The sequence below is a fragment of the Stenella coeruleoalba genome (genome assembly GCF_951394435.1).
Source record: "Stenella coeruleoalba genome assembly, chromosome: 15".
NCBI lineage: Eukaryota > Metazoa > Chordata > Mammalia > Artiodactyla > Delphinidae > Stenella > Stenella coeruleoalba.
Window position 1 is genome coordinate 79,323,787 of NC_137161.1, and position 17,674 is coordinate 79,341,460.

The 17,674-nt window shown below is 50.8% G+C and overlaps 1 protein-coding gene across 2 annotated transcripts in view; it reads right to left on the reverse strand.

Annotated features, from left to right (window-relative positions):
* Window positions 1-14,932, reverse strand: part of HIP1 (huntingtin interacting protein 1) — a 153,117-nt gene extending 138,185 nt beyond the window's left edge. For both annotated transcript variants that reach the window (XM_079943700.1, XM_079943699.1), the window contains exon 1: window positions 14,797-14,932. In XM_079943700.1, the coding sequence (XP_079799826.1) occupies window positions 14,797-14,916 (120 nt within the window). In that variant the 5' untranslated portion in view covers window positions 14,917-14,932. The remainder of the gene's footprint in view (window positions 1-14,796) is intronic.
* Window positions 14,933-17,674: the final 2,742 nt, after the last annotated feature.

A 17,674-nucleotide genomic window follows, 5' to 3' on the forward strand; every position in this document is an offset into this window, starting at 1 on the left:
GGGGGGGCTTCCCGGGTGGCGCAGTGGTTAAGAATCTGCCTGCCAGCGCACGGGACATGGGTTCGACCCCTGGTCTGGGAAGATCCCACATGCTGCGGAGCAACTAAGCCCGTGCACCACAACTACTGAGCCCGCATGCCACAACTACTGAAGCCCGCATGCCTAGAGCCCGTGCTCTGCAACAAAGAGAAGCCACTGCAATGAGAAGCCCGCGTACCGCAACGAAGAGTAGCCCCTGCTTGCCGCAACTAGAGAAAGCCTTCGCGCAGCAACAAAGACCCAATGTAGCCAAATATAAAAATTAATTAATTAATTAAAAAATATATATATAGGAGGGGCTCAGCTGTCCCTAGCATGGACAGGGTCATGATAAAGTTGACACTGAATACAGATTTAAAACTCTGGGGGGATAATGAAGGGAAAGTGTCAGGGGATGGAAGGCACCTATATTAATGAAAGCGAGATCTTTCTCTTATGTAATGGCAGGTTCATGCTAATGGCTATAATGAACGCAGTTTAAGCAGGAAATAGTTGGGGAGGGAGAAGGAACTGGGCCAGGAGACCGCTGGGTTTTGGTAACAAGCCTGTGGAACTGACTCTTACCTCCTGTACGTGTATACCTTTAAGGAAAATAAAATCACACAACTAGTCATGGGTAGAGCCTCGACCCAAACCCCATGCCCTGCCCTGGGGGCCTGGGCTCTCTCCGGTCTGCATCCTTGCTTCAGCCTCTGTCTTTCCAGACTGGGCAGTTCTCACTGCATGCCCTCTGTCACCTAACTGTCACCTCTGAGCCAGCTTTGTGCCTCAATGTCTTTCCTGAGGCCTTAGAACCAGAAATGCAGATTCCTCCAAGCAGGCGGTTCACCCGAGATCCTGTGCAAAGGCAGGCCGATGTGTTCAGGTCATGGTGCAGGAAAACACCTCCTGAGATCTCCGGGTAATTCCTCCTGTGGTTCTGCACACCACCCTCTGAAACGGCGCCCCTGAAAACCCGGGGACTTCCCTGTGTAGGTCCTCGTCTAGATGAGCCTCAACCCGGGCTTCATCAGGGAGCAGACAAACCAGACCAAGACCCATCCGTTTACTTATCCAACAGCCATGTGCCTACACCCTGTGCCAAACAGTGCACTAACCCCCAAACTCAGACGTTACTAAGTACAAGTAAGAGAATAGTTATAAGAGCTGATATTTCCAAGTGCTCACCACGTGGAAGGCAACGCATTGAGCATCTTTTATTTATTATGTCATTTGATCCTTTCAACAGCCCTATGAGGTAGGTATTTTTATTACTGTAGATGCTCTTTCAACAAATCTCTACTTCATTGATCCAGATTAACCTATGCCCACCAGCACCTCTGTAAAGCGGGCTGCCTGGGACCCCAGGCAGGTAAACCGTCTGGCTCTAAAGCCCATGCTCATCACATCTACGGAGTCTTGGGGCACAACCCAGACCCAGACACAACTGGGTCTGCCTCAAATTTGGGCACTGACTTGCAGTATGGACCCTATTTTTCTTTTCTAATCTTCATTTCCCTTTAGGAAACAGGATTGAATCAGAGGCCATATCTAGATAACAACAGGAACCAGGGAGGTAAGGTCAAAGCATGAAGCAGGCTGGCAGAAGACAACAGGGAGTGGTGGAGACTGTGGAAAATCAGTGTTTATGCCCTGGCCACGGGTTTCAGGTTTATTTGTAAAATTTAAAGAAACACATCTGTAGCTGCTAGCTTGAATCTCGCACATCCCTTCTGGCTCTAACATTCTCTAAATCAAATAGATTTGATAGGTCGGGCCTCAGGTTCACTGCAATGGCATCATGACAGACACTCCATGTGGCCTCTGATTCAGTGTCAAAGAGTTTTTCTGGAAAAAAAATTTATGCTACAAAGTTAGGCCTGATGGGCTACCACTGGGAAGGTGAAATTCAAAAGACACTTCCAAAGTTGTGCAGTGCTCAGCCTGGGCAGACGTACCTGGCAGTTCTAAGCAGAAGACAGAAGATGGTGCCTGGGAAGAAGTGACCAACTGCAAAGGGCTTCTCACTGGGTGTTTGCTGAGTGACTTTGGGAGGCCAGTTCTTTTGGTGGGGGGACAGGTCCATCTGACCAACGCAGAAGTTACCCATAGAAACTAAGTGCAGCTAGGGTTATCCAGGAGGAAAGGTCTCACACAGAGGGGAAAGCCAAACAGAATTCAGTGTCTGAAGCTGAGAACCAGAATCTGGGGTAACAATGGCCAGGTGTTGTTAGAAGGCAGTCAATTCTGACAGGGCTGTTGCTTCAGTAACTACACTTGCAAGGAATCCCAATTTCCTAAGCCTTTGGGGCAATCTTATCCAACCCCCTCACTTCACAGACCTATAGAGGGTAGGGAACATGGCAGAACAGAGAGAACCACAGCCAGGAGAGGCCAGGCTTCCCAATTCTTAATCCAGAGTTCCAGGACCTCCTGGCTGCTCTGCAGCTAAGCCCAAGGATACGGGAACATTCCAGACCACCAGCGAACCTGAGTAAGTCTCAGGACACAGCAGGCCCACCCTGAGGGAAGCCCTTCATTTATTCCCACCTGTGCTTCCTGCCTTTAAGTCAGTTCCCTCAAGCAAAGACACCATCAGGATCCTATGGTAACACTGGGATTTCCCACCTGCCTTTTTTTTTTTTTAATAGACAGCACAGCACTTGATCAAAAAAAATTTTTTTTTAAGGCTAAGTAACTTACATCTATGATCCTCGAACTTGGAATTGCACCAGAGAACTCCATGGCCCAACAGGAAAGAATGTTTCGAACAGGCTGCTGAATTGTTTTTTCCAGGATAAAACACCTGTGAATAAGTGCCAAGCGTGGAAATCCATTGTTCTATCTATGGCCACAACAAGCATGGATGAAATAACAAGTGTTCCTCTAGGTTTAAAGCATGGCCTGTCTGTGCAGCGAGGCCTGGCCTCCACTGGGCTTCTTGCCCTGGAGCGTGCGTTACCTGTTACCATCCTGTATTAGCTTTTACCACTGCTTAACAAATTATCACAAACTTAGCAGCTTAAAACACCACCCATTCACCATCTCACAGTTCCATAGGTCAGAAGTCCAACAAGGTCTCACTGGGCTAAAATCAAGGTGTCAGCAGGCTGCATTCCTTACTGGAAGCTCTGGGGAAAATTCGCTTTGAAGCTCACTCCAGTTGTTGGTAGAATTCAATTCCTTGCTATTCGAGACCCGAGGTCCCCATGTCCTTGCTGGTTGTCAGCCAGGGGCCACTCTGAGCTTCTGGAGGCTTCCCTTGGGTCCCTGCACGTCAGCCCCTCCATCTCAGAGCCAGCAATGGCACATTGAATCCTTCTCTCACTTGGAATCCCTCTGACTTCCCCTTCTGCCATGTCTCTCTTCTGCTTGGCAGCCAGAGAAGATTCTCTGCTTTTAAGGGCATGTGTGATTAGACTGGGCCCACCTGGATACTCCAGGCTCCTCTTCGTATCTTGAGGTCCTTCATTACATCTGCATAGTCCCTTTCGCCAGGTAACAGAACATAGTCACAGGTGGATATGTTGATGGTGGAGACGTTATTCTACCTACCACATTTCACTTCACATTTCTGAGCTGCAGAAAGAACACCTAGCAGTCCACTGACAGAACATAAATCAGGCCCCTAATCCGCTGGCTCTAGGTGTACCGTACCTGCACACGGAAGCCACCTCTGTAAATCTGTCCCTCCCACTGAATTCTCCACTCCTAAAACACGCTCACCTTGAACCCACCAGTGTTGCCAAAACTTTCGTTTCAGTCCAATGTGACACAGATCAGATGAGTTCACCTCGGTGTTAAGCATCTGCCTTGGGGTGGGAACTGGGCCCACTCCCTTTTCCGTTACCGCAACAATCAAATACAATTAGGTCCTTAAGATGCATCATTAGTTCATCTGACAAACATCTCCTGAGGTCCTACTGGGCACTGAGCCCTTTGCTCAGGGTGGGGAGGCCTACAGAGCAGGCTAAGCTATAAGGAAGCTCACGGTCCAGTGTGGGACAGACTCCCAGATAAACACGGTAGCACAGAACACACAGAAACAGCAGTCAGTAAATCTGCCTGGGTGGGGGTGGAGGGAGACTTCCCAGAGGAGGGGCCATCAAGCGTGGGACTTAACGGATGAAGAGTTTGGCAGGTGGATGAAGTGGGAGTGGCGTTCTAGGCAGACGAGAATGCTGCCACCTGGACAAACCCAGGAGTGAAGCAGCCGTGGGCTGTGCTGGGAAAGTGCTAAGGCGCTTGGTAGGGCTGCGGGTGCTAACATTAAGGCTGGCCAAGCTGGGCTGTGGGCTGTGTGCTGTGACAACGAGCTTGGGTTTCAGCTTAGAGTAACGCATAACAAACAGAGGTTGTTAAAACCTGGAGTGATACAAACAGTTGGACCTCTTAAAACCAAACTCTGACGGCCAAGGAGAGGGTAGATCTCATGAGGGTCGAGACTGGAGGGCAGGAGGGCCGGGTGGGCCATGCAATAAATAGCTCGGGCTTGAGATGAAGACCTGAACTAAGGTGGAGAAGGCGGAGGCGGTGATGGAGAAGTTGGGGCGATACGGCGCGCAGTAAAGGAGTCAGGAACAACAGGCCTCTGTGACTAGCTGCAGGGGTGCAGAACAGCGGGGTCTCCTAGGGTGACTGGCAGAACTTCAGGTGGAATGGCCCGAGATGGTTTATAAACTGAGATTCTCTGAAGCTGTGAACAAAGGAGAATGAGTAAGTCTGTGGCAGGAGATGGAGACAAAGTTTAGGTGGGTTGGGTTTTTCTTTTTCTTTTTTTTTCTTTTTTGAGTCGGATTTTTCTTATCAACAGTAACAAGGCCTTGGCTGTACAGGGAGATCCCATCCTGGAATAAGGGTCTCAAGGGAAGCAGGAGCTCGCAAGTCACTGCCGAGCATGAGTCAGGGAGTTGACGTTCAATAGGAAGTCCCCAAGGACCACCCACAGTTACATCAGAGAGACGGTGTCTTCAGGGTCCCTCTTGGTGGCTCCAATTGTGCTCATGTGACCCCAGATTCAGGGTTCGCAAATCAGGGTTCATATTTTAGAACTGGGACCAAAAATGGTTGATGCCCATTCAGTCCTTCACCCAAAATATTTTATCCTTCATTCCACGAACCCTTATCAAGAGTCACTCGGGGCCAGACACTGCGCCAGGAACTTGAGCTGACAAAGAAAAGGCACTCAACATATATATTTTTTGAATTTCTACCACGTGCCAAGCCCAGAGAGGTGGAGCCCTGGGATGACCTGTGACTCCAAGGGAAGCTGATCTGGATCTTGCTCGGAGAGGAAACCACAGAGCTCATGCCTATGTCTTTCTGAAGGATTATGGAAAATGGGAGGGAAGAATATAGCAATAGTTAAGCCAGATCCAAGGAAAACCGAACAGAGAAGGTATTTGCTTCCAGGCCAGTGTGGGAGAGGGGACACGTGACAGCCTAGTAAGACATAATAACACACACAGGAACTGTCTAGCCTAAGAACTGTCACCATGGGCTGGCCCCAGGGACCACACAGCCAGACGGAGACCTCAAAGAACCACTGTTAGAAGGTCAGCGTTTCTGCCATGTTCCCAGGTGACATCCTCCAGGCTCCCAGATTCTCACAGTGGCTCACCGTGTCTGGCTTGATCTCAAGCTTTGGAACAGGAGCCAAGCCCGAGGTTCTGTGTTTCAGAAGCCTATCACCTGGGTCTTTGGTTTATTCAAATGTGCTTCTTTTGAGCCTAGAGGCACGCTTTCTTCTCTCGTTCTCTCCTTTGAGAACTTCTCACCGCCTAATTTATTTCGTATTTAACAGACATCCTGAGCTTTGGCTGGTGTAAAGCCCTCTGCTAGACACTGGGGCAACTCACCAAAAGATGAGTGAGAAATAAGGGCGCGGGACTTCCCTGGTGGCGCAGCGGTTAAGAATCCGCCTGCCAATGCAGGGGACATGGGTTTGAGCCCTGGTCCGGGAAGATCCCACATGCTGCGGAGCAACTAAGCCTGTGAGCCACAACTACTGAGCCTGCGCTCTAGAGCCCGTGCTCCACAACAAGAGAAGCCACCACAATGAGAAGCCTGCGCACCGCAACGAAGAGTAGCCCCCAGTCGCCGCAACTAGAGAAAGCCCGTGCGCAGCAACGAAGATCCAACGCAGCCAAAAATAAATAAATAAATTAAAAAAAGAAAAAGAAAAAGAAATGAGGGCCCGTCTGCCACGAAGGAAGGTAGGCACAAGACACGCATGAACGGGAGCCAAGGGCACCATGCTAAGTGTGGGCTAATGATAGGTGTCAACTTCCCGGCTACGTGTCACAGCAGGGCTCAGGGTGTGCTGCTTGTATATGTGTGATTCATATATCAAACATTTCCCAGTTCTAGGGCAGCCTCAGAAGTGCTTTCACGGGGGAGGCTGTGTTTGAGAAAGACCTCAAAGGGTGGGTGGATATCTAAATGGCAGGTTCTTATTTAGCCTCCTTAAGACCGTCTCCTACTCCCTGGGAGGAGCCTTTTTATAATCCTTTGTATTCTGAAATATATAAATAGAGAAAACTGCATGAAGCAAAAATGGAAAGCTTAATGAATTATCATAAACCACCACCCAGGCCAATAAACAGATGGATGGCAGGACCTCAGAAGCTCCCCTGTTCTGAACATCCTACCCATCACTAACCTCTCCTGCACCCAGGGATGACCTTTATCTGGACTTTTATAATAATCACTCCCTTTTTTTTCTTTTCAGTTTTACCATCTAAGCAAGCACCCCTAAATCCCAGTTTTGCTTTGCCTGTTTTTTGAACTTAATATAAATGGAAGCCTTCAGAGTTGTCCTTTGGGGTCTGCCATTTTTCCCCTCAACGTTATGTTTGCAAGAGTCACCCGTGTTGTTGAGAGAAACCACAGTTTGTTCATCTTCACTGCTGTATAGTATCCCAATGAGAAACCAGATCACAATTTATTTATCCATCTACTGCTGATGGGCTTTTGGACTGTTTACAGTTTGGGGTTATTATTAGACATGATTATGGATAGTCTTCTAAATATCTTTTGGTGCATGTGCATGCATTTCTGTTGGGTATATAGCTCGCTGTGGACTTGCTGGGTTACTAAGTGTGCTTATCTTCAATTTTGGGATAATACCAGGCTGTTTTCCAATGCAGTTGCACCAGTGTACACCCCCCTCAGCAGTGCATGAGTGCTTTCACTGCTTCACATGCTTGCCAACACTTGGCACTGTCAATTTTTTTTTCATTTTTATTTCAGCCATCCTGCATCTCACTGTAATTTCAATTTTCACTTCCTTGATTTATAACGAAGTTGCACACTTTTTCATATGGTTACTGGCCATTTGCTTATCCTCTTTTGTGAAGTACCTCCTGCCTGTTTTTCTATTAGGTTGTCCTTTTTTTTTTTTCTTTTAAGTTTTTTTTACATATTCTGGATAAAGGTCCTTCGGTAGTTACGTGTGTTGCTAAAAATCTTCTGGGAGGAATTTCAAATGTCCAAATAAGTCAATTTGGAAAAGACCTAGGGGGAAAAAAAAAGAAATCTCTGTACCTTTTCTAAGTTACCAGCCCCAGGCCAGGCTTCAGTTTTAGAGGGAAGTATGGAAAGGAAAGTGTACAATTTGAGATCAGACCCACCAGGTTCAAGTCTCAGCTCCTCGGGCCACTTCCTGAGTGCTCTTAGGCAAGTCACAGAGCTCTCTGGGCCTCAGTATCCACACTTGAGAACTGACCAAAATTACCTCCTGCACGGTTGTTCTGTGGCTGGAAAGAGGTTATGTGTAAACGTACTTTAAAAACTGCACATGGTGGTAGCTGTAGTTAAATCAGAAGCAACTGGCCACACTGGCTTCCTGAACTGCCCGACCAGCTTCCTGAGCTGTGTCCCAGCACTAACAGCAGAGGTGGCAGCAGCCACCTTTCAGATCCAAGAAGATCCCTTCTCTCTTTCCTGTGGGCTAAGCCAGAGGAACCTTTAATCCCCAGCTCTCTCCCCGCAGTGTCAGACTGTACTGCCCACAGCCTGGAACAGGGCTCCTCCCTGCCTGCCCAGGCAGGAAAACAGGAAGCACTCCCCACCCTGCCAGGAGGTGGGGCTGACTACTTCCCTCTCCTAGGTGGGCATCTCTCCAGGACATCAACCCTTCTGGATGCAGGAGAAGGCATGGCCGCTGGCCTGTGGCACCACTGCACCAAGCTGTGCCCTACACCCCGCCCAGGTCACTCCCACACTTTGTCCCGAGGTAGTGGAATAAGTGGGCCCACGCATGGGGAGCATAAAACGGGCCTCACCAGTGCCTCACAAGCAAGGAACCCTTTCAGTGCTCAAGTGGGGCTGGGAATCTGCTCTCTTGGACCACACGGACACACCCTATCCCTTCCCAAGGTGCACTAGCATCCTTTCATGAGCCCCACGTCACTGGTACCTGGGCCCCATTCCACATACAGGGGGCAACTGGAAACCCCTTTCAAGAGAGCAGTTGAGAGCTCAGAAGAAATGTGTGTCCTTATTCTAATGGCAAAGGCTGCTTACAGGAGTTTTATAAGCTGAAATATTTGAGAGCTGGAAGGACCCTCAGAAATCTCTTCCAGCCTCCTCATTTTGAAATGAGAGATGCAGGGGCAGAGCCAGAGACAGATTTCCTGTCTCTGCACTCATCCTAACATCCCTTATGCCCTGCTGCAAACTACAGCACCTGCACGCAGGCCACTGCCATCAGCCACGTCCAGGTGCCCGGGACACTAGGCCAGTTTCTCTCCCTTCCCTGTAACCTCTTCTAGCTCAGAAAGATCTGACCTGAAGCAGAATGAAGCCCTGGGAAGTCCAAGACCATAGTTTGGGAATGTTTATCAAGTGTTCTGAACTTGATGGAAATTCAAACTGTCAACCTTGAGCCCTAATTCTGTTTCCAGCCCCTGCAGGCTCTTTCCTAAGTGAAGTCTCCAACCTAGTGGGCCATGTACTTCCATGGTACCCTGGGTGCCCAGGCCTGGCACACAGGGCAGGCACTTAGTGAGATATGCTCATTGGGGAAATCAAAGGAGACAGAGGGAGAATCTCCAAAATGTGCAAAGGAAAAGCACTCTGCAAGTGGAGGTCTGCCTGCGGCCCCCAGGCTGCTGTAGATCCTCCGACTGTTGTATGTTCACATGTTTGGCAAACAGGCCCCAGTGCCTGCCTCATGCAAGGGCCCACTGGGCACTGAAACCCAGACCCTGCCCTCAAGACCTTCCAGTCTGGAAGGGAAGCCAAGATGTGCACGTGGATGAATGGGAGGGACATAGAGTAGCTAAGGGACCCTGCTCACCTGAACCAGACTGCAGGGGCTGCCTGGTGGAGGGATGCCCTGTAAGTTAAGGCCTGCAAACGACAGGGACTAGGGACCCTGATGGTGCCACATCATGTGGGGTCTCTGTGCAGCCAGCAAAGGTTCCTGGAAAATGGGCAGTGCTGGGCTTTAGAGACAATCCATCTGGCATCAGACGCTTTGGGAGGCGGGGAGGATGGAATTACAACAATGCAGGCAAAGGAGGAAATAAGGGCAGCGACAGTGAGAAGCAAAGGAGGGAAGGACAAGAGAAACATCACAGAATAGAGTGTGGCTGTGAGGGCAAGAGGCGGGGAGGGCTCAGAGCTGATGCCCAGGAGATGATGGGACTAACGGGGACCAGGCACAGGCGTTCACAGGCTGGGGAGGCCCAAGCAGAGTTTGGGGCATGTGTGGTTTATCAGGGGGCAGATATCCAATGGGAAGTGGTCACACAGGCCAGGAAGTCAGAGAGTCGGCGTCACTGAGGTGAGAACAGAAACCATCAGATGGAAGTGAGGGCAGAGGAAGTGGACAGGAGGAAAAAGAGAAGTGGGGTGAGGACAGAGCCTTGGGGACCCCAAGTGTTAGGGGAGGAAGGAGGATGAGAGCTGGAGGGGGCCAGGCAGTGCCACAGGAATGGCAATCGGGGCCAGTTTTCCTGGGTTTGAGTCCCAGCTGTCACTTACTTCAGAACCTTGAGCTGGTTATTAACCCCTCTCAGCCTCAATTGCCTCATCTGTAAAATAGGGTTTATAACCCTATTTGTAAGTTTCTTATAAGACTTGAAAGGGGAGATTTGTGCAAGGCCCTTACACTTGCACAAGAGTAAGTGTGATAAGTGCAGGCTTTTCTCATTAGTATCGGTGGGAGGAAACCAGAAGAGGACAGAACCACAGAAAAACCAAAGAAAGCTCTCGGCATCCTTTCTAGTTTTCAATACCAACTAAGGGAGCAAGCAGGGGACAGGAGGGGTACAGCACCTTTTATGTTAGAAACCATTCCTGTGTAGCCAGGGTTGGGATCCACTGATTCCTCTAGCCCAACCCTACAACTTTTCAGCTGGTTAATCGAAGGTTGAACAACTTCTGATGATCATGAACGAGATGGCAGAAACACCCCTGACTTAAACGTGGAGAAGAGGACTTGTCATCTGATTTTGAAGCCCTGGCTTGTCTGTCTACTTGCTATGTGGCCTTGGAAAAGTCACTTGGCCTCTCTGAGCCTGAGCTGTTAAATAGGTTAAAGGCTATAAATCCCCTAGCATGTTCCTAGGACCCAGCAAGCCCTGCATAAATATTTGTTTCTGTTCCTGGCTCTTCCCAGTGTATGACTGGTTAGGCTCCTTTACTCTATCGTGGGCTCCATCCAAGAGATTGTGACTAACGATTTGTTCCTTCCCCTGTGTTTCCAGAGCCCCATCCTCTCCTCTGATCCCAGCATTCACCTGCCACAGAGCAGAGCTGCTCAAACTTCCGTGTCTCATTGAAATGCAGGCTCTGATGCAGCAGGTCCTGCCTTGCTAATGGCTCCAGTGATGCCGGTGCCACAGGTCCTCTGTCCCCCTTGCAGAGAAGGCCCGCAGTGGCCGGTCCACCTCCCTGCTGACTCATGAGCTCCTCTGGGGCCACTCTCTTTACATTACTCATCTCTGAGTTCCCTTCATGGTATGTACTCACTAAATGGATGTGGAAAAAAACAAGTAAACCATACAGAAAACCATTTTCCAGATAAGTAAATACAGACAGGGTATTTTGTTTGTGAGTGGCAACCCTCCAGATTCATTCCAGAATCGCCCTCTTGCCCGACTTGAGGACAGTGTGGTGGGCCTGAGACCTGGAACCCAGAGTCCTGGGTTTGAATCCTGACCCTTTCTCTCACCGACCAGCGGCCCTGGGCAAGTTACCAAGCTCTCATCCATAAAATGAGGGTGATAACACCGAACCACAGTGTGACCCCAAGGATGGCTAAAACCTGCTTTATAAACTGTAAAGTACTCCAGGCAACGTATCATTATTACTGCAGCTTTTTTGAGGGCGGGAACTACTTTTTATTTCCCTAGAGACTGAAGGTTGCTTGTGATGGGCTGGGTGGGAGACACACCAGGGGTCTGGTTGCAGATGGGGACTGAGGCAGGCAGGGCAGGGGTCCCCACTCTGGCAGGGACACTGGCCACGTGAAGTGTGAGGATGATCCCAGGAGGGTCGAGGAGGGAAGGCTTCCCAGAAGAGGCTGGCAGTGGTGGGGAAACAAGGCGGGTCTGAGGGCACAGGCAGCTGGGGAACGGGCCTGACCGGAAGGAAGGCAGAGAAATCAGAGTCCCCTGATAGGCCTGGGGCAGGGCTCCTGACTGAGACTGCAGAGACAAGGCAGGACCAGGAGGGAACTTGGGGCCACTAGCAAAGAACATCAAGTAATTACAGATGTTCCCTGCAGCCCAGAGCCGAGTTCCCCATCCAGGCCAGGCCTCCCTGTGGGACCAACCAGTCACTCTGTACCCTTGACTACAGCCACTTCACCACTCACATGAGCCTCAGGCATGTGAGGACAGAGGCAAGAGCAACAAGACACAGTCCCGCCCTCAGGACGCTCACAGTTTACTGAGGGTCACAGAGAAATGGGGACAGGACAGGTAGCAGGTGCGAGGCGTTCAGAGGTGGAAGGGACCAGTTCTGCTCCTGTCTCCACTCAGCCAATAAGTCTCATCCACACCCATCTCCAGACCATTCCCCATTCCTGGAATGGCCCTGTCCCTCCTCTCCACCCAGCAAGTGCTAGCTCAGGCTGAAGGGTGGGGTTCAGACCTCAGAGGGCTCCCACCCGCTTGCCACCCCCTTCCCACCCCCATGGCCTGTACTTTAAGCACACACTGTTAGTAATTATTGCATTAACTAGTAACACTTCTGCCCTTTTACTGAAGAGTTAATCACAGCCGATGCAACTAAGACCCGATGCAGCCAAAAAATAAAGAAATAAATAAGTAAATTAAATTTAAAAAAAGGTTAGACAACTTGCCTGGGGCCACACCACCCACTCACGTGCCTGGCAATCAAACTCCAACCTCTTCTAGCTCCCATGCCAGTGTTCTGCCCAGTACTCAGAGGCCACACAAGGTAGTAGTTAAGGCCACACAAGGTAGTAGTTAAAGGCTGGGATCAATTCCAGCTGTGTGACCTTGGGCAAGTTACTTAACTTCTCTGTGACACAATTTCATCCAGGTAAGATGTGGCTGATACCCACCTCATAGGTCCTTATCGATACCACCTCACAGGACCTTACTGAGATTAAAGAAGGAAATATAATAAAGTACTTAGAACAGTGCCAAACACAATAATTAGTTACAATTATCATTCTAACGTCGCTAATTCTCATGGTTTCTTAACTCATTAAAAAATTTTTTTCTAACTCATGTTTATATCTCGTAATACATTTCATAGGTAGTCATTAAAGAAAATACATTTCTGCAGCTTGACTAAGGTGAGGTTTCAGGATTATCCTCTTTCCTTTTCTTCACTCTCCTACTCCCCTAATAGTTTCAACAATAGAGAAACTCTCTTTTCCTGATTCATTCTACCTCCCCTCCACACTACACACACACAGACACACACACGCGCGCACATGCACACACACATGTGCACGCATGCACGTGTGCACACAACACATGTGCACGCATGCACGTGTGCGCGCGCACACACACACACACACACAAGCCACTAGGTCAAATTTGGCCAATTATCAGTGTTCCATAGAATGGAACTGGCAAACACTGACCTAGACTCTTCTTATTGGGCTGTCCCTGGATAGCTAGAGAAACTTTCATAAACCTAATTTCTATCACTATAATGGGTCAAAGTCTTACGTGTATTTCTCTATTGCTCCAGTTTTTACTTATTTGAGACTCTAGAAGGAATGAATTACCATTCATTTTCCTTTGCCATTAAAAAAAAAAAGAAAAAGATTCACACTGTTTCCTGGAGCAAGAAGCCTCGTGTGCCCAGGCAGCTAGTTGAAGCCATAATGCCCACAGCAGACAGGTAGCTTCCTTCTTTTCTGGGGTCCAATCCACAAAGTCAGAGAATAAACCTTAAACCCAGCTGGGCCCTGGGAGACAGAAGTGAACAGCCATCTCTCCCATCCCACCTGGGGTAGGATGATGACCTAGGAAGGGGACACTCCCTACTCTACATCACCCAAACACACCTGCGAAGGGCTTGGAAAAAGAAGAGAAGAAAGTCCCCTGGGATGAAAAGCTTCATTCTTTGCAAGATTCTCTATATAGAACACTCAGTCAGGAGCTCACCATCTGTATCTAAAACCCCAAAGCCCTTCCCTCACACGGTACTGTATTTGGGGGTGGGGGGGAGCAGAACACAGCAGGAGAACCAGCCTCTGGCAGTAGAAGTCCCACTGGTTCTTCAAAGGTTCCACTCCGAGAGCAAGAGTGAAGAAAAAATGTGCCCATACCGCTTTGGCCCTGGGATTCAAAGAGGTGCTGTGCCCTTGGAAACGGATTTTGCATACAAACGAGCCAATGAACACCATAAACATGTCAGCTTTATTCAGTCCAATCAATACACAAGGCATTAAAACTCTGAGGTAAAAATGGATTGTGGCTTTTTGTTGACGACAGTGAGGAATTTTGGCCCCCAGCCCTGCTCAGGCTGGACAAATGGGGCAGTCTGCCTATTAGCTGTCAGGCACATCTTGGGGGATGAAACCAAAACCCCAATTCAGGGTTCTGGGCACCCCAGGGCAGCTCAACTTGACCGGCATGGGGCCACTGGTCTAAAAGCCTCAATTCCTGCCCCCGGGCCGGCCCCCTCCAGCCCCCAGTCATCTTCCAAACTCGGCCACACATCACATTTCCCACATTCCTTCTCACCGCTCAGACCCCTTCAGCCGGGCCCTCGGAGACCGACAGCTGGGGGTGGTGTGAGCCAAGCAAGAGGCACAAGGAAGGGGGCGCTAGGGGTGGGGGGAATGTCAGCACAACCCTGAAGCGATCGAGAGGGGAGGAAAGGGCTCCCCACCCTTCACATCCCCGACCCAGCGCCCCACTCTCGGCCGCCAGTAGCCCCCTCAGTAGCCTCAGCTACCCTCAGTAGCCCCCCCGCAGTGAGCTTCCCCAGCCTAGGAGCAAGCCTTCCATTCGGCTCGTTTTCGGGTTCCTTCCCCTCTCACCGCCCCTGTGACCCCTGCCTTGCCCCGCAGGGATCGGCTCCCCTCAGTCGCGCCGCACGGATCATGTCAGCTCCTCGGAGCCGCCCTGCCCTCTTCCCCAGGCCAGCCGGGTGCCCCCGGGGTTCCCGACCTTCCCTGACCGCCCTGACCTGCGCACCAGATGCCCTCTCTCGCGGCCCCCTTGCTCTGTCCTTTCCTGGGTCTGCAAGACCCCTACTCTCTTCAAGTCCGCTCCAGGACACTGCGTCTCTCGGGATGCCCCAGCCATGCGCGACCCGGGGTCCCCCGGTCCTCACCTGAGTCCGCTCGAAGCTCTCCCGCTCCGCCGCCTCCATCCCCGCGCCGACCCCACGTCGGCTCAGCACCTTTGGCAGGGGGTTGGGTACTTGCTTCATGGAGCTAGTCATCCGGTCCATGTCGCCCCGCGGAGCCGAGTCAGGGGCCCTCAGCAGCCCCGGGATCCCCTCTGCGCCGCCCGCCCCGCCCTACCCACTGGGATCCGGCGCTAACGGTACGGCTCCCGCCTCCCATTGGCTGAGAGCACTGCTACTCTCCTGAGGCCCCACCCCCGCCCAGAGGCTTCCCCGTCCGCCCCCGCCCTCTCCAGAGCCCCTTGACTCGCCCTACCCGGCTGGGCCCTAGGGACGGTGAGGCCGGCCGTGACCGGCCCGGAGGCCTGTCCGTCACCGGGCCCCACCTCCCCTGGCGGGGGCGGGCCTGGGGCGGGGCTTGGGGCGGCCCTGACCTGCCCTCGCCCTCCCCTCCCCCGACTCCCAGCGCACCGCTCTCACTGCTCTGCCGGCGCCCGAGTCTTCTCCGCGACCAGCGGTCTCCCAGTGTCGGGGCCGCTGCGAGATCCCGGCTTGGTGGGCGGGAGTCAAGCTGGCGGGGAGTCGGACCGCCCGCAGGGAATCCGGGTCCGCTTGGGACTGGCCTATTTACTCCTTTCGGGCCGGGGACGAGAGAGCGCGCGTTGGACCGGCTCGGCGGCCGGAGTCCCAAGATGCGCTGCCTCGAGGCCCGGCTTGCGCAGGTTGGGTCAGCTTGTTGCAGACCTGGCCGCCATGGGTAGCGACTCCCGCCCAGCTCCCTCTGCTTCCTTCCTTATCCTCCCCCTGCCGCGAATCCCTGTCCATCCCTTTTGTAATGTTCTCAGACCAGGGAGCGCTGGGCTGGGTCGGGTCAGTGGAAACTTCTCGACACCTTTCCAAACCTCTCATCATCTGGATCTGGCCAGAACGTATTCAGACACTTTATATTTATCCCCTGCTCTGGGACACCCCTCCCATCCTGCTCAGTCGTCAGCCAGGGTACCGACAGGCAGAGGGAAGTGTGATCCTTAGCGGAGATGCTGAAGAAAGTTAAAAGTTTTCCGTTCAGTGCCAATTTTGGTGTTTTTAAAATAAATGCTTTTGAAACTCAAAGAAAGCCGTTACTTAAAAAAAAAGAAACTAAGAGCTTTTGATAAAAATTTGCACATTCAGTAGAGAAGGGGAAGAGGGGGTGGGCCTCGGTAGGCACTAGGAAGCTACTGAAGGCTTTGCCAGCTGGCATTGTATGGACGGGATTATGGGGGCGAGAGGGAAGGGAGGGAACCAATGCGGAGACTCCAGCAGTAGGTGAGACAACGAGGGCCTCCACTAGCGAGGAACGGAGAGTTCGGTCCCGTGGGAGGTTCTGTGAATAGGTTTGGACAAAGGGAATGCGGGGAGGGAGTGTCGGGGCCAGAATTTCTGTAGAAGAAGGATTTAAGGGTGGCATCGTGATGGAGGGGAATTGCGTTGAGGCTACATTTGCATAGCAAGAACCCTGGTTTCGCCTTCTTAGATTGTGTTCTTAGGGGAGGCCTTAGGAGTGGCTCTCCTTGGGTTGCTCTGGGATGGGGTTAGCTGTCACCTAGTTTTGGATTCTTTGCTCCAATCATGGGAGAGGAGGCACCTGACAAGAATTGTGACCTAAGGTAGAAAACCAGTTACCGGGAGACCGCAACCTCTGTCTTTCCCCTCCTCTCATTTCCTACTAGTGCCTCCCCCTGGCCAAACCCAGCTGGAGGCAGGAGGGCTAAGGGTGATGGGTCAGGTCTGCCCCCTCCCCTCCTTGCAGGCTCAGAGCAGAGTGGAGAAGAGTGGAGGCTGGAGCTGGAGGTTCCCAGCATGGGGTGGGGGTGGGGAGGGGCTCACAGGAGTCTGCCTACAAAGAAAACAGACAAGCTTCCTAAGCTTTACTTCTCTGAGCCCATTCTTTTCTGTACCCACCTCCTGCTCTGGACCCAGCTAAAGAGTGATTTATGATCCTTTGCCCTGAGTTTATGGCTTCAATAAACAGCGGCCCTTTAAACAGGGATTAAGGGATCAGCCTACTTCTTATTAGAATAAACCAGAGTAGGAGTCAGGAATCTGTGGTTTGGAGGCACCCTGTGGAGAAAGATTCAAGCGAGTTACCTTCCACTGTGAAACTCAAGAGTAAGTTAAAAATGAGATTTCCCACTTGCCGCAGCAGCAAAACCCTTTGCCAAGGGTAGAGGGAAACCCTCCCCCAGGAAGTAAACTACAGGACCCTGCCTGCTTCCTTCAGCTCTTAGCAACTCTCCCAGCAACGTTGAAACCACTTGTTTTATACGTTCTAGGGATGCCGTTTGCAGACGTGGAATCTATCTCTGGGAAACCCACAGGGGGATCATAACTGTCTTATTACCTGCCTCTCCACAACTGGTGAAATCTGCCCTACCCCACACCTAGTTTGGATCTGATTTAATATCTTATGATACCTAAGCTGACCACACTGTTCCTACGGGTTCCTGGAGCCCACGTATACACATGTTGATAGCTTGATGAGATATAATTAATATATATTAAACTGCATATATTTAAAGTATACAATCTGATGAGGTTTGACATACATATAAACACTCATGAAAACATCACCACGTCAAGAACATATTCATCGACCCCAAACGTTTACTCATGCCCTTTTGCAATCCGGTCTTACTTCCTCCCAAACCTCTGTACTTAGGCAATTACTGATCTGCTTTTTGCCACTATAGATTAGTTGCATTTTCTAGAATTTTATATAAATAGAATCATACAGGATGTACTCTTTTTTGTCCCCCTCTTTCCACCAAGAATCGTTACTTTGAAATTTATGTATATTGTTACATGTATCAATAGTTTGTTC